The 14061-nt window shown below is 47.2% G+C and overlaps 1 protein-coding gene across 3 annotated transcripts in view; it reads left to right on the top strand.

Moving 5' to 3' along the window:
- Positions 1-14061, top strand: part of PRKAG2 (protein kinase AMP-activated non-catalytic subunit gamma 2) — a 328475-nt gene that overhangs the window by 174317 nt on the left and 140097 nt on the right. The window contains exon 4 of one of the 3 annotated variants that reach the window (XM_021706264.1): positions 8204-8209. The exons of the other annotated variants lie outside the window; for them this stretch is intronic. Within the exon in view, the coding sequence (XP_021561939.1) occupies positions 8204-8209 (6 nt within the window). The remainder of the gene's footprint in view (positions 1-8203; positions 8210-14061) is intronic. 3 annotated transcript variants of the gene reach the window in all.

Here is a 14061-nt window from a genome sequence, read left to right as displayed (position 1 = left end):
GATGAAACTGGAGTTCATTATTCTGTTCTGTCTACTTTTTATGTGTTTATATGTTTCAAATTTTCCCGCTGCAAAGTAAAAAAAAATTACTGCATTACATACATGTATGAGACCTGGTTCCATATCTTTTAAAAACTGCTGATTCATCACCTGGCTTGCCAGTCAGGGGTGTATCCTACAACATGAGAATTAAATGAGAGGGTCTGCCTTTGGTGGGGAAAGAGCTCAGAGCAAAAGAAAACAAAGTTGATGACTCCTGCCATTCCCACAAGGCGGTTTAAGAGATTTAGATTTGCAAATGAGCATATCGAGTTTCTAAGATGACAGGCATAGAATTCCTTCTTCACTGACCCCTGCCCTTCTGGGATTTCTGCCCTGGAGTCTTCCTTCTGGGTGTCCAGCAGATTCTATAACCCTGCTTCATTCGATTCAACAGTGACATAAAGAAGGTATCAGAAGCTACTTTAGCTCCAGAGGAAGGACTATCCATTGGACATTTGTAGGGGCAACACCCCCAAATAAGGAACACCCCCAAATAAGCCACACCTCTGTCGTCTTGGCATGGCCAGTTTCCCCAAGCACACTGGGCACTCCATGAAAAAAATTGGCTTTAGATGCTGGGAAACTGCTGAAAATATCCTGTACCCAAATGAGTGATGGAAAATGTAAAGGCCAATGGGATGAATTTGCAAGACCAGAGCATTTTTGTCCTCTGAAGCATCAAGCTGTGTGTAAATCCCCACAAGGCCTTTGAGCATCTGCTAGGAAAAACACAGATTGGGGTGGGCTAGGAGAGGATGATGATGCTTCCGACCCTCCCTCAGCCGACTGTGGCCCCTGGTAACTGAGCATCGGTGTGGTTCACACTAGCTCCTGTGACTCAGCATCTGCTCTCATTTTGGACAGCAGGAGCCTAATTTTGCCTGGAGTCTCGCCACCCACCCCCCACCTGCAGCCCCAGGAGCCTGTGTCCTGGGTCAGACTAGTGGGTGCCTCCCTTCCCCCTAGCTCTGGGGATGGTTCTGGATGGATGTCAGCTCATCAGGTCCAACGAGAGCAATTTTGTCACACCAATGGAAGAAGGGAGCTTTCTCTTTTCCATTGGGCCTTGTAAGGCTGTCCTTGTGGTAGCCATGTGCAGCCATATGGGGCCTGAGAATAGAGTCACTTCCAGGGAATGGAAGAGAGAGAGAGTCCACTGTGGCTGCCTCATCTAATTCTCAGACCAGGCCATGCAGAATGTCCAGGCTCCAGGGACCTAGGCCAGCAGAGCATCCTCTCTGGGAGAGCTAACCTGAGCTCATCCCATTGTTCACACTCCCAGGGCGGGGATGCCAGGCAAGCACATGACCATGCCAAGCTACCCGGTCATGTTACACCACGTGACGGCCACACTGTGGAGTCCCAGGTGTCACCTGACTTTCAGCCACCGCTGCCTCCAGGCAGTCACACCCTGATGCAGGATCTGCCTGGCTGCTCTGTCACCTGAGAGGCAGCCCAGCGCCCCCTCATGGGCCTGTGGAACCCCAGAGAAGGGGGCCTTCTGGGCTAATAATGCCAGACTCAGCCAGTGGCAGGCCACCAACACTCAACTGTGTCCTCACATCCCCTGGGTCATCACCAGGCCGTGGCGAGAAAGAGTCCTTGGGTCTGAGGAGTTCTAGATTGCAAAACAGAACCCTAGAAGTCTTGCGTCTGAGTTTGGATGGGCTAGGAGCACTTGTGAACATTGCACCTGAGATTGTAATCTTCTAGTGCTGGATAATTTGTTTGTTTCCTCATTTATTCAGTGAATATTTATTAAATATCTACAGGTTGCTTAGCCTTCCTATGCCTCGGTTTCATCATCTGCAAAATGGAGGTCATATTGCCTGCTTCCTAGGTTTCTAGGGATTAAGTGAAATAACGGATCTAAAGAGTTTAAATACATTAGCCCATTGGAATATTAACTGATTGAATAATTTCTGAAGTGCAAATATGAAAGTACTCAATAATATCTGCTATCCCTGTTACTATTATGCCCATTACTATTTCTACTATGCCTAGCACTGTTAGTACTCTAAGTCTAACAATATTATTATTCTAAAGTAAGCACTATTAGGACTCTGTGCCTAACACTGTTAGTACTTGATACCTAGAACTGTTAGTTCCCTTTGTCAAACACTGTTAATACCCTAGGCTTAACACTGTTATATTACTCTAAGCCAAGCACTATTAGGACTCTATGCTTAATTCTGTTAGTACTTTGTGCCTAACACTGCTAGGACTCTAAGCCTAGCATTGTTAGGACTCTAAGGCTAGCACTTATTAGTACTCTGTGCCTAGCACTGTTAGGATTCTAAGCCTAGCACTGTTGGGACTCTAAACCTAACACTGTTAGGACTCTAAGCCTAGCACTGTTAGAACTCTATGCCTGACACTGGTAGGATTCTTTGCCTAGCACTGTTAGTATCCTAAGCCTAGCATGTTAGTGCGCTAACCTGGCACTGTTAAGTACTCTGTACCAAGCACTCTCAGTACTATAAGCCTAGCACTCTTAGTGCTTTATGCCAAGTACTGTTCTAGGATCTGCTGGCCCAGAGGTAAAGAAAACACAGCTCCTGGCCTCATAGAGATATTAGACACAAAGTGTATTAGATATCGTTATATATCCATTTGTGCATTAGGTTGGGTAGTGAGAAGTGCAATGAAGACAAGTGAAGCGGAATAAGCGTATGACCGGTGAGGGTAGGTGGGCCCGGTCCTCTTAGGTGGCTTGGCTAGGGAGGCCTCACCTTGTTAGCCTGATCCTGGGAGAGACACAAAAACAGGGAGAGGGAAGGGATACCAGGGAAGAGAGAATAGCAAGGGCAAAGGCCCCCGAGGGAAAGTGTGGTTGTCACAGTCCACCACGAGGACATACAGGAGGCCCCAGGGTCCTGGCCAGGGTGATGAGGTCAGGAAGTGAATGCTGGCAAGGCAATTAGGACCAGCTTGGAAGGGTCTAGGGGCCCTGGCTTCTTGAGTCTTCTGAGTGTGACAGAGTCCTCACAGAGCTTTGAGCAAAGGAGTGACAGGATCCTTCCTTCTAGTGAAGGCCCATGCAGCCTCTGTGTAGAGAGAACAGACTACAGAGGGGCAGCAGGGTGGAGGGGGGGGAAGGAGTCCATTGAGGTGAGACTTGCGGGTTGGTGCCGGTTGTGAGAGGGAAGCCTCGGGCAGCCCGGGGGTGGGGCTGGGGCATGTCCTGTGATGGAGACAGTCTGGGCAGGGCATGGGCAGTAGAAAGTTGAGGACTAAGAGTTTCATTCTAGATGTTGAAGTGAGAGATGCCTCTTGAATATCCAGCAACCTTTGTCATCTCCCCACTTTCATGTCTGAGACTGCACTTATGGGGAGGCAGCACCCAGAGGCCATCCATTCCACCAAGACGGCTGCTCTAACAGGGAAATCCATTCCAAGATGCCAGTGCCATTCTGTTCTCTGGCCTAGGTTCATCCTTCTAGACTCTAGGCAGCTCTTTGGGGCTCTCTACTATACATGACTTTCCTCTGAAAAGGGAAGTAGCCATCGAGTCCCCTGTGAGCTCAGTGACACACAATGTTACAGACATCACTCAATGTGACATAATGTCACACAGTATCACACACATTGCTCAGTGTCACACAATATCATGTATCAGTCAATGTCACACAAAGCCAGTGTCACTTAATGCACACACATCACTCAGTGTCACACAACGTCACATACATCACTCAATGTCATACATATATGTCACAAGTCAGTGTCACACAGTGTCACACACATCACTCAGTGTCACAGTGTCACTCGATGTCATGGTGTCACTATCACTCAGTGTCACATAATATCACACACCACTATACAATGTCATACAGATTACTCAATATCACACATTGTCATACAAAGGCACACACATCACTCAATGGCACACACATCACTCAGCATCACGCAGTGTTTTACACATTACTTGATGTCTCATGACCAATGTCACACAGTGTCACACATATCACTCAGTGTCACTATTACCCATATCACTCAGTTTCACACAGTGTCACATGTACCACACAATGTCACATGTCACATATCAGTCAATGTCACACAGTGTCACACATATTAATGTCACATAGTCAGTGTTATACAGTGTCAAACACATTACTCAATGTCACAGTGTCACTAAACGGCACACAGTGTCACACATCGATGTCACACAGTGTCATACACATTACTCAACATCAGTGTCACTCAGTGTCACATACCACTCAATGTCACACACATAATGTCAGACAGTGTCACTTAATGTTATGGCGTCACACAGTATCACTCAATGTTACATAATGTCACACACCATCATACGATGTCATACATATTACTCAATGTCACACATCATCATAAAAAAGTCATGCGCATCACCCAGTGTCACACATATCATTCAATGTCACAGTGTCACCCATGTCACTCAGTGTCACAAGTATCACATATCCCACACAATGTCATGTCATATACATCACTCAATGTCATAAAGTGTCACACATATCACTCATGTCATTCAATGTCACACTGCATACAGTGTCATGCATATCACTCAATATTATTTGCTGTCATACAATGTCACTCAGCGTCACACACCATTATACAATGTTACACACATCACTCAGTGTCACACAACATCACACAATGTCACACAGTGTAGTGGTTTCTGGCCCCTCTGCAGTCTGGCAGTCTCACAAGATACCACGCCCAGAACTGAGCATAGGGGGCCCTGGCAGCTGGCCTCACCACTGTGTTCATCAGTGCCTTGGAGCCTATGCTGGCTGTCAGGAACTGTTAACTCACATGGAAATTCAAAGTTACCTGCATCGTTGAGGACTCTGTAGATGTCGATTCAAACTGTCCCTGTCCTATACTTACCTGACTATTCTTGTACTCAACTTCCCTGTAAATTTGCTGAGCATTTGATCTTTCTCCTCTCACTCTGGTCACTGCCATCATTCCATGGATGACATGGTGTAGAGAGGAAGACACACTCAAGGTGGACAGCATTTTCTCACTGGGCCTCAGCCAGGGCTAACCTGCACTGTGGCAGAGGAAGCTGCTGGTACCTTTGATGGCTGGGATTCCACGAATACCCTCTGCCAGAAATCCCCACTTTTCCTAACTGGCTGGGTACCTTCATCTCAGTCCTTACAAATGCATTCCCTTGCTGACAGGAGAAGGCTTTAGAATTTAAACAATGTTTATGTTCCTCAGAAGATATTGGATACATTTATCATTTTTATTTACTATTTCTTCTACTTTTTTCAGTGGCTCAGGCTGGTATAGGGAGGATTGATTGGCAACTGAGGGCATGCCCTGATGCTGGAAGGTACTAGAATTCTGAGTTCACTAGTTAGGCCTCTCTGAGTCCAGTGAAAAGAAAAACAAGAAAAATTAAAATAATATTCACAGTACTTTCCCATATGATATTTAATGGTAGCTGGTTACGTGGAGAGTTCGAAGTGAGAAACACTTGGAGATTTGGAGCCGGCCAATCTTGGATTCAAGTCCAACTTGGTCAAGCAACCTTAGACATGTCACTTCGTCTTGGCCTTCTCTTGATTCTCCAACTTTACACAGTGGTGGGCGAATCCCATGTGATGGTTTGTTGAAAGATCCTTTCCAGGTTCTATACCTTTTCTCTACACTCACCTCTGCCCCTTCTGGGGTTTGGGTGAGACTTTTCTGGCGAAATATCGACTGTTTGCTGTTGGGTTTTCCTGCCTTCAGACCAGTGCTGGCTTCGGCTGGGGCTTTCATTGGCCACTATGGCCCTGGGGAAGTCAGGCACATCACAGACTCCATGGCCCATTCTGAGCCCCCCATGGTTCTGGGTCCAGCTCACTGGCTGACCCAGCCCTCCTCGGGGCTCCTTTCAGGGCACTGGATGGGGGGGATAAAGCTGTGGCATCAGATGGCTGCACTTTGTTTGGAGAGCAGAATCGCCTGACTGAGCACCCCAGCAGAGAGCAGAGCACGTGACTGGGGCCGAGAAGAGGAGCCATTGGCCTTTGACTTCCCAGTTCTCTCCCCCAGAGTCAACAACTGAACCCTCCTGAGCTTTGGGGAGCTTTGGGAAGCCAAAATACAGACCAGAGGCGGGAAGGAACATTTCTAGGAAAGCCACTGAATGACCGTATGAAGCAGCAGAGCCCCCTTAGCCACACTGCTGCACACCTCCATCCTGGGGACCACTACAGATTTGTATTTGTTCTCCTGCCAGCAAGCAGCTGTCCAGCCTGGACAATGGCCCCTCAAGCTTGGGAAGCCTCTGAGAGAAAAGGACTAGGTTACATGACACGACCCTCTCTTGCACCTGTCTCCCAACCAGGTGCTAAATGTCCTGGATGACTTTTAATCCCTCCCTGAGTTCTTCATTCTGAAACAGAGAATGCAGAGCTCAGTAGGGCCGCCATACCCAGCATGCCACAGATGGGGAAGGCCTCCTTTATGTGACCCAAGGCATGTCTGAGCCTGTTTTGTTGTTATTGTACTTTTTTAAATAGAGAAGGAGTCTTGCTATGTTACCCAGGCTGATCTCAAACTCCTGGCCCCAAATGATCCCCCTGCCTCGGTCTCCCGACATACTGGGATTACAGGAGTGAGACAGCCAAACTGGGTTTGCAACTTTCCTTTGAATGCATTCCTTGGAAGCGAGTCAGAAGATTTCAGCTTGAAATTCTATTAAAAACATAATTTGCATTTTGAGTATACATTTTCTCAAAGCAGGAAGCAGGTCACACTTTGGCCTCTTGTGATGTCCTTGATGGGAGAGCTTTGTGTCTTCCTTGGATTTAATCTTTCTAATAAGTCACTATCTCTGGTGGGGAGCCTTTGGGACCCTTATTACATGGTCTGGGGAGACCAGTGAAGTTGGCCTTCTTGAGATTCTGGGAAAAGGCAGGGCGAGGTGAGAGCCTGACCTCCTGTTTCCAGGCTGCAAGCAGGTCTCTCCATAGCCTCACTTCTAACTAGTCATTACATCTATGAGTAAAGATTAATTTTTCTTTGGTGTTACAAGGTAAAAAGACAGGAAGGGACAGCAGCTAGGAGTCTGGGCTCTGGAGCCAGATGTCAGGGATTGGCTGGGGCTCTGATATCCACCAACTGTGTGGTCTTGGTCATGTCATGTGGCATTCCTGTGATGAGAATCTGCTGCATTGAGTCACACTGAAGTTGTGTTAGTAGTTGGTATCTAATGGTTCACTCAAACTAAAGATATCACCTATTTCCAACCTGCTTTGCAGTATACAACACAGTTTCACATATGTGTCACTTCCTCTTTACCCTGAAAAGCAGGACTCAAGAGGTCTGGGCTACAGCTTTGAAATTCTACCCTCAACAACACAACTTGGGAGTTGAGGGTGCAGGGACTGCAGTCATAAAACATGTGTAGGAATGTCAGGTAGAAGGCATCAGACGAGGTGGTATGGGCCGAGAAGGGCCACTCAGACTGGCCCCACCGTGAGACTTCTGTAAGGGTGTCACACCAACTTACAGAGTTCAGTGTAAAGAAAGAAGTCAAGGCTTTTGGTCTGGGGTGGGGATCCCAGAGCCTGGACAGTGAAGCAGGGAAACTGAAATTAATTTGAAACGTAGACTTTAACTCTAGGAGGACCTTAGCCAGTGGGTCTTGGACAAACATAATTGTTTTCTTTCTGGGCCCTTGTGAAAACTGTGCTTAATTTTCCCATCTCTGGCTGGGTGCAGTGGCTCACACCTGTAATCTCAGCACTTTGGGAGGCTTAGGCAAGAGAATTGCTGGAGCCCAGGAGTTTGAGACCAGCCTGGGCAACGTGGCAAGACCTCGTCTCTGCAGGAAATCCTTCTGCCTCAGTTACTTGGAAGGCTGAGGCAGAAGGATTTCCTGAGCCCAGCAGGCTGAGGCTGCAGTAGCCGTGAGTATGCCACTGCACCAGCCTGGGTGACAGAGTGAGACTCCAATTTAAAAAAACAAAAGCAAAAACCTTTCACATCTCTTTCTTTCTGAAAAGACATAGTCCTCTCACTATCTGTCTCCCTAAGCAGTGTCTATCACAGACAGTCAGCTGCCCCCAAGTCCAATTTTGTATGGTGGACAGATGTTTGCAGACAGATGCCAGCTGTGTGTTCAGCCTACCGGGGTAATCCTGTTTGAGTGCTCTCCAACCAACTTTCCTGGCAGGATTAGCTTCCAGTTCTTGCACATCTGTGGGTGTGTTTTACAAGCAGATTGAGAAAGGGAACACATATGATAATCCCTTATTTTCTTGGTGTTGCTCAAAAGGAAGTGGGCTTATCAGTAGGAATGAAAAGGAAACCTGACATCCTCAGCCAACTCTCAAGCCAGAGGGATTTTCCAAGCAGCTTGATAACCTGACCATTTCATTGTGGACAGTTCAGATACCAGGGTCTCTGTTCAGAACAGCTGAAAGTATAACCCGATTGTATTTACGTCTTATCAGAATGTTGAAATACTCTCAGTAACCTGCTAATCATAAAAAACATGTTCAGCATTTGGGTGGTAATTCCACTGATGTCTCCTACCGTAGATAGTATCTGATACACCAAAGAAATCTCATTCCATCCGGGGTTCTGTTGTTTCCCGTTGCCAAAGCTGCCAGGGGTAAGAGTTGAGCACTAACATTTTGGGGACATCCTCATCCAATAAATCATCAGTTTGGGGTTGGTCACACTTGGGTTCAAAACCTGGTGTACAGTCCACCAGCCTAGCTCTTAAGAAACTTCCATAAGCAACAAGCACTCTCTCTCTAAGCCTTGGTACCCATGGGACACAGAGGGTCAAAAATACCTAGCTGGTGGGTGCTGTGTGGACCACATTAGCTATGTAGGCCCAGCATGGTAGATGTTCCACAAATGCTCAAAGGGAGGTTCCTCCTCTCTCCTCCTCTCCCTGTAATATCTTTTATGCTGAATAAATACGTCAAATAAAAGCAAACAGCAATCTTGGTGAACACATGTATAGGATGTTCATACAACATCATTTCATTTATAATAGCCCCAAAGTGGAAGCTACCCAGATGCCCACCAGCAGTAGAAATGATGTTATAAATACATTGTGGTAAATTAATAAAATGTCCTGCAGCAATGTGGATAAACAGTCTACAGCTACTTGCAGCGACGTGGCTGAATCTTATAAGCAAAGTTGAACAAGAGAAGTCTGATGTAAAATAATACCAACTGTGTGCATATAAAATACAAAAACAGACAAAACTCACACGGTGTTAAAATCATAACAGAGATTGTCTAAGGATAAGGGGGTGCCTGACTGGGAACTGAAGGGGGCTGTGGCGGATAGCAATGTCACTTTCCTTATCTGAGTTCTGATTACACAGATGTGCTCACTGTCCAAATTTGTCGAGTTGTGCTCTTTGAATACTTTTCTGTGTTATGTTCCAATAAAACATTTTTGGTTTTTGGTTTTGAGTCAGGGTCTCACGCTGTCACCCAGGCTGGAGTGCAGTAGCACAATCACGGCTCACCACAGCCTCGACCTCCTGGGCTCAGGAGATCCCTCCGCCTCAGCCTCCTGAAGAACTGGGACTACAGGCATGAGCCAACACACCCCACTAATTTGTTTATTTTTATTTTTGTAGAGATGAGGTCTTGCTATGTTACCCAGGCTGGTCTCGAACTCCTGGGCTCAAGGAATCCTCCTGTCTCGGCCTCCCAAAATGCTGGGATTACAGGTGTGAGCCACTATGCCTGGCTCCAGTAAAACATTTTGTTAGAAAAACATGTGTGTCAAGGTGACATGGGATTTTCCTGAGTTCATTCATCAGTAATACAGCTGAGGGGTGTGAGGGTGCCGTCAGGACCTCCAGCTACAGCTGGGAGCAGAATTGCTGCTATCCAGGCAGAAGACACCACAGGGGAAACACCTGTTTATTTGCCCGCTGGTAAAATAAGCTGAAGGCACATTGAAAAGCAGCCAGAGGAGTTCTAAAAACAGATCTTCTTGCTTAGGGCAGCTGTGATTGCTATGTAGAGCATTATGCATCATGGCAGAGAAGGTGCATTTTTTCTTTTCCTTCTTTGCCTCCGGCACTTACAGATGAGTAAGTCAAAGAATATGTCATGGCAATGAAGAAGGACGAGACATTTGGGCAACAGGCAGTGAGAGGCTGGAAGGGCGGGCAGGGGTGTCTTCTGCCAGGTGTTCCCTTTTCTCTCTGGGCAGGCGGGTTAGGGAGCCAAATGTGAGGGAACTTGGCTAGAGGGGTGGTGTGTGCTGGGAGAGGAAGTGAGGGATGCTGGGAGGCAGAACTGAGCCCTTGGCAGTTCGGCATTCTCTTTACCCAGTTCTCCAGATATAACCCCAGCTTCTGGTATTTGGCCCTTCCCTGGATCCCTGTGGGTGGAGGTTCGCCTCCTCCTTGCCATCATTTCCCTTCTCCCATTAAAATTTTGCTATCCTAGGGGTCTGTGACCCTGGGCCTTCCCTCTGATAATTAATTCCTGCTGGAGTCTTATTACACAATAATGTGACATGGTGCTTTCTTCCGAGAGTATTTTAACTTGGGATTCTTGGGACCATGAATGCCTCCCTCCTAAGGAATAAATTATGAACAGGTGAGTGTTAAACTTCAAATTTGCACAGAGTGGATGTGACAGTCCCCTGGCAGACTTCCTGGCAAGTGCAGAAAGGAAGATATGTACAAAGGATCGTAAGATAAGCGGGTGGGGACAGGCATGGCCAGGCTGCCAGAGTGGGCTCATTCTGTGGGGCGGATTCTCAGGTTCATTGTGGACCTGCCTTCCAGCCAGCTGCCTTCAACGTTGGTGAAAACTCTGGCCTAAACATCAAAGTTTACTTTCTTGTGTTGGGGAGAAGACTCGACATGTGCCTTTTGATTTCCCTTTGATGGTGGAGGTCCCCTCTCTCTTTCAGAGGACAAGGATTAGGGATTGGAAGTGTATGGAAGATGCAATTAGTCTAACCCAACAACTATTTCTGAAAATTAAGCTTCTTTCTTATAGAACAGCACTGTCCAATCAAACTTTCTGCAAGAGTGGAAGTGTTCTGTATGTGTACGGTCCAATATGGTAGCCACTAGCCCTGTTACTAATGGGCACCAGAAATATGGATAGAAACAGGGCTAGTGTTTGTCCCCTCGGGCTGCCGTCGCAGGGCACCACACAACGGGTGACTTAAAACAACTGAAATGTATTCCCTCACAGTTCTGGAGGATAGAAGTGTGGCATCAAGGTGCCAGAAGTTGGTTCATACTGTGGGCTCTGAGGGAGATGCTGTTCCATGCCTGTCTCTGGTAGTTCTTGGCAATCCTTGGCACTCCTTGGCTTGCAGATGCATCTCTTCAATCTCTGCTTCCATCTCCCCTGTATGTCTGCTTCCAAATTTCCCTCTTCTTCTCCTTTATTTATTTATTTATTTGTTTGTTTTGCTCACTGTGTCACCCAGGCTGGAGTGCAGTGGCACACTCATGGCCACCACAGCCTCGACCTGCTGGGCTCAGGCAATCCTTCTGCCTCAGCCTTCCAAGTAGCTGGAACTACAGGCGCACGCTACCACACCCAGCTAATTTTTTGTTTGATTGTAGAGACGAGGTCTCACCATTGTTGCCCAGGCTGGTCTCGAACCCATGGGCTCAGGCACTCCTCTTGCCTCTGCCTTCCAAAGTTCTGGGATTACAGGTGTGAGCCACCACACCCAGCTCAGATTTCCCTCTTCTTCTAAGGACACTGGTCATTGGATTGGGGCCCACACTAACAGAGTATACCCTCATCTCAACTTGATTATATCTGCAATGATCCTATTTCTAGATAAGATCAGATTCGCAAGTCCCAAGGATGAAGACTTCAAGGTATCTTTTTTGGGAGGGTGGGTGGGAGACACAATTCAACCCTTTACAGCAACTGGGGAACTGAACTTTGGTTTAACTTTAACTATAAATAGTCACCTGTGGCAGGTGGCTGCCTCTTGGACAGCACAGCTATAGGCTGGAGGGAGAATGTGGCTAATTCGACATTTGTTTTCAGAGCCACCCCTGGCCCAGTGACTTGGGCCCCAGGCCAGAGTCAAGCACTTGCTGCAGGGCAGCTTCCCTGGGCAGCAGCACCCAAGAAGTAGGAGTGGGGAGAGGGTCAACTCCAGCCCCTGACATCTGAGGGGAGGAGGGGCTGGGCATCTGATGGGTACTTCTGTGTGCAGAGCAGTGCATGACTTGGTTAACACATCAAGGCTGCCTTAATTCTTTGTGGTCTCACCTACATGGAAACACCCAGGGCATCCTGTGTGATTGATGATTGGATTTCCTAGGCAGGCTGGATGGGTTCTGCATAGATGTTTGGTCTCTAAATGGGCAGGGCAAGCACTGAGGATCATCTGGGTCTTGGCACAAAGCCAGCCTCCTCTGAGTGGAAGAGGAAGGTGAGGGAAGTTAAGAGAACTGTGTCCTGGCCACAAAGGGGAAACCTTGAAGCTGCCATCAGGCCTTTCCGGGGGCCTGGGATGTGTGACTATGCAGTTCCAGTCTTTACCTGGAACCCAGATCATCTCATACAGCAGTAGGTTTTCAGAGTGTGGGTCTTAGACTAGCATCCTTGGCATCATCCGGAACCTTGTTAGGAAAGCAAATTCCCAGACCTCCATCCCAATTACCAAATCATAATCTCTGGGCTGGGGCCCAGAAATCTGCATTGAACAATTTAACCCCCAGGTGATTCTGATTCCCACAAAAATTCCAAACTCCAGGCCTAAAGCCTTGGTTGTCACACTAATGTGCCTGTGAGTCACTGGAGGATCTCGCTAAAGGGCAGATTCGGGCCCCACAGGGTCCCAGTACTGCCCAAGATGCTGATCCTCAGACCTCACTGTCAGCCAGAGTATAAAAATCCAAGCTCTAGGAAGGCTGAGGCTCTTCTCTGCTGGGCTCCCTGCTCCCAGGACCCAGAGCAGCGCTCTGCATATAAAATGCTGCTTTCCTTTTCATTAGACTTAAAATATTTGGGTACTGGAGAGGGAGCTGCTAAAAGTCACCCCATATTCCCCTTGTGGGGGAAGAAAACATCCTTTTGCCGTGACTTATTCAAAAACCTGTTTTCTACTAAATATTAAGACATAAAGCCGCATTGCTGAGTGCTGCATTGTGAGATTGCAGTGGGACTATTTCATTAATCTTGCATGCAGCAAAATGTTGGCTGATACAGAAGTCTCCCGCAGAGATAGGCTTACTGTCTCTACAATTTGAGGGCACTGAACTGTGGCAGTCTACGGCAGCTGGTAGTATCCCTCTACCACCCTCTTATTCCCCTATGTCCCCCACGTTATCTCAGTCCTACATTCTCCAAGACCAGCCTCTCCCAAGAAGCATCCACACTGTTTCCTTGGAGGGCCTAAGCGCTTTGGCTATGTCACAGGCTCATCTTAGTTTACTTTCATTTATTTATGAACATGTTTTCCCAAAAAATATTTATGGCACACCACATCATACTCATCCTTCACTGTGTCTAAATGGGCCCTTGCACTTCTTTCCATCCCCTCAGCTCGGTCCTATTACCCCAATGGCTCCTGCCTTTGTGTGTCCCCTTCCAAGCCCCGAAATGTACAGAATATGCCCCATAAATACTCATCGTTATATTGATTCACTGATTTATTTCAAAACAAAAATAGCGTGAAAGGTCTTTTCCTGTTTCTTAATTTAAAAAATGAACATTTTCACCAAGCAGTGAATCATGCCTGCAGTCCCAGCACTTTGGGAACCTGAAGTAGAAGGATCACTTGAGCCCAGGAGTTGGGGAGCAGCCTGGACAACATAGTGAGACCTCTTCTCTCTAAAAAAAAAAAAAAAAATCAAAAATTAGCCAGGCGTGGGACACATGCCTATACTCCCAGCCATTGGGGAGGATGAGGAGGAAAGATCGCCTGAACCAAGGAGGTGGGGGCTGCGGTGAGCTGTGATCGTGCCACTGCGCTCCAGCCTAGGCGACAGACTGAGACCCCAACTCTAATAAATAAATAAATAAACAAACAAATTTTTAAAAAAATAAACATTTCCAACAAGAAAG

The sequence above is a fragment of the Carlito syrichta genome, unplaced genomic scaffold (assembly GCF_000164805.1).
Source record: "Carlito syrichta isolate Samal-C Ts95f unplaced genomic scaffold, Tarsius_syrichta-2.0.1 Scaffold315400, whole genome shotgun sequence".
Taxonomy (NCBI): Eukaryota; Metazoa; Chordata; class Mammalia; order Primates; family Tarsiidae; genus Carlito; species Carlito syrichta.
Note: the sequence above shows the minus strand (reverse complement) of the source record. Positions and strands in the feature narration are given on the sequence as shown.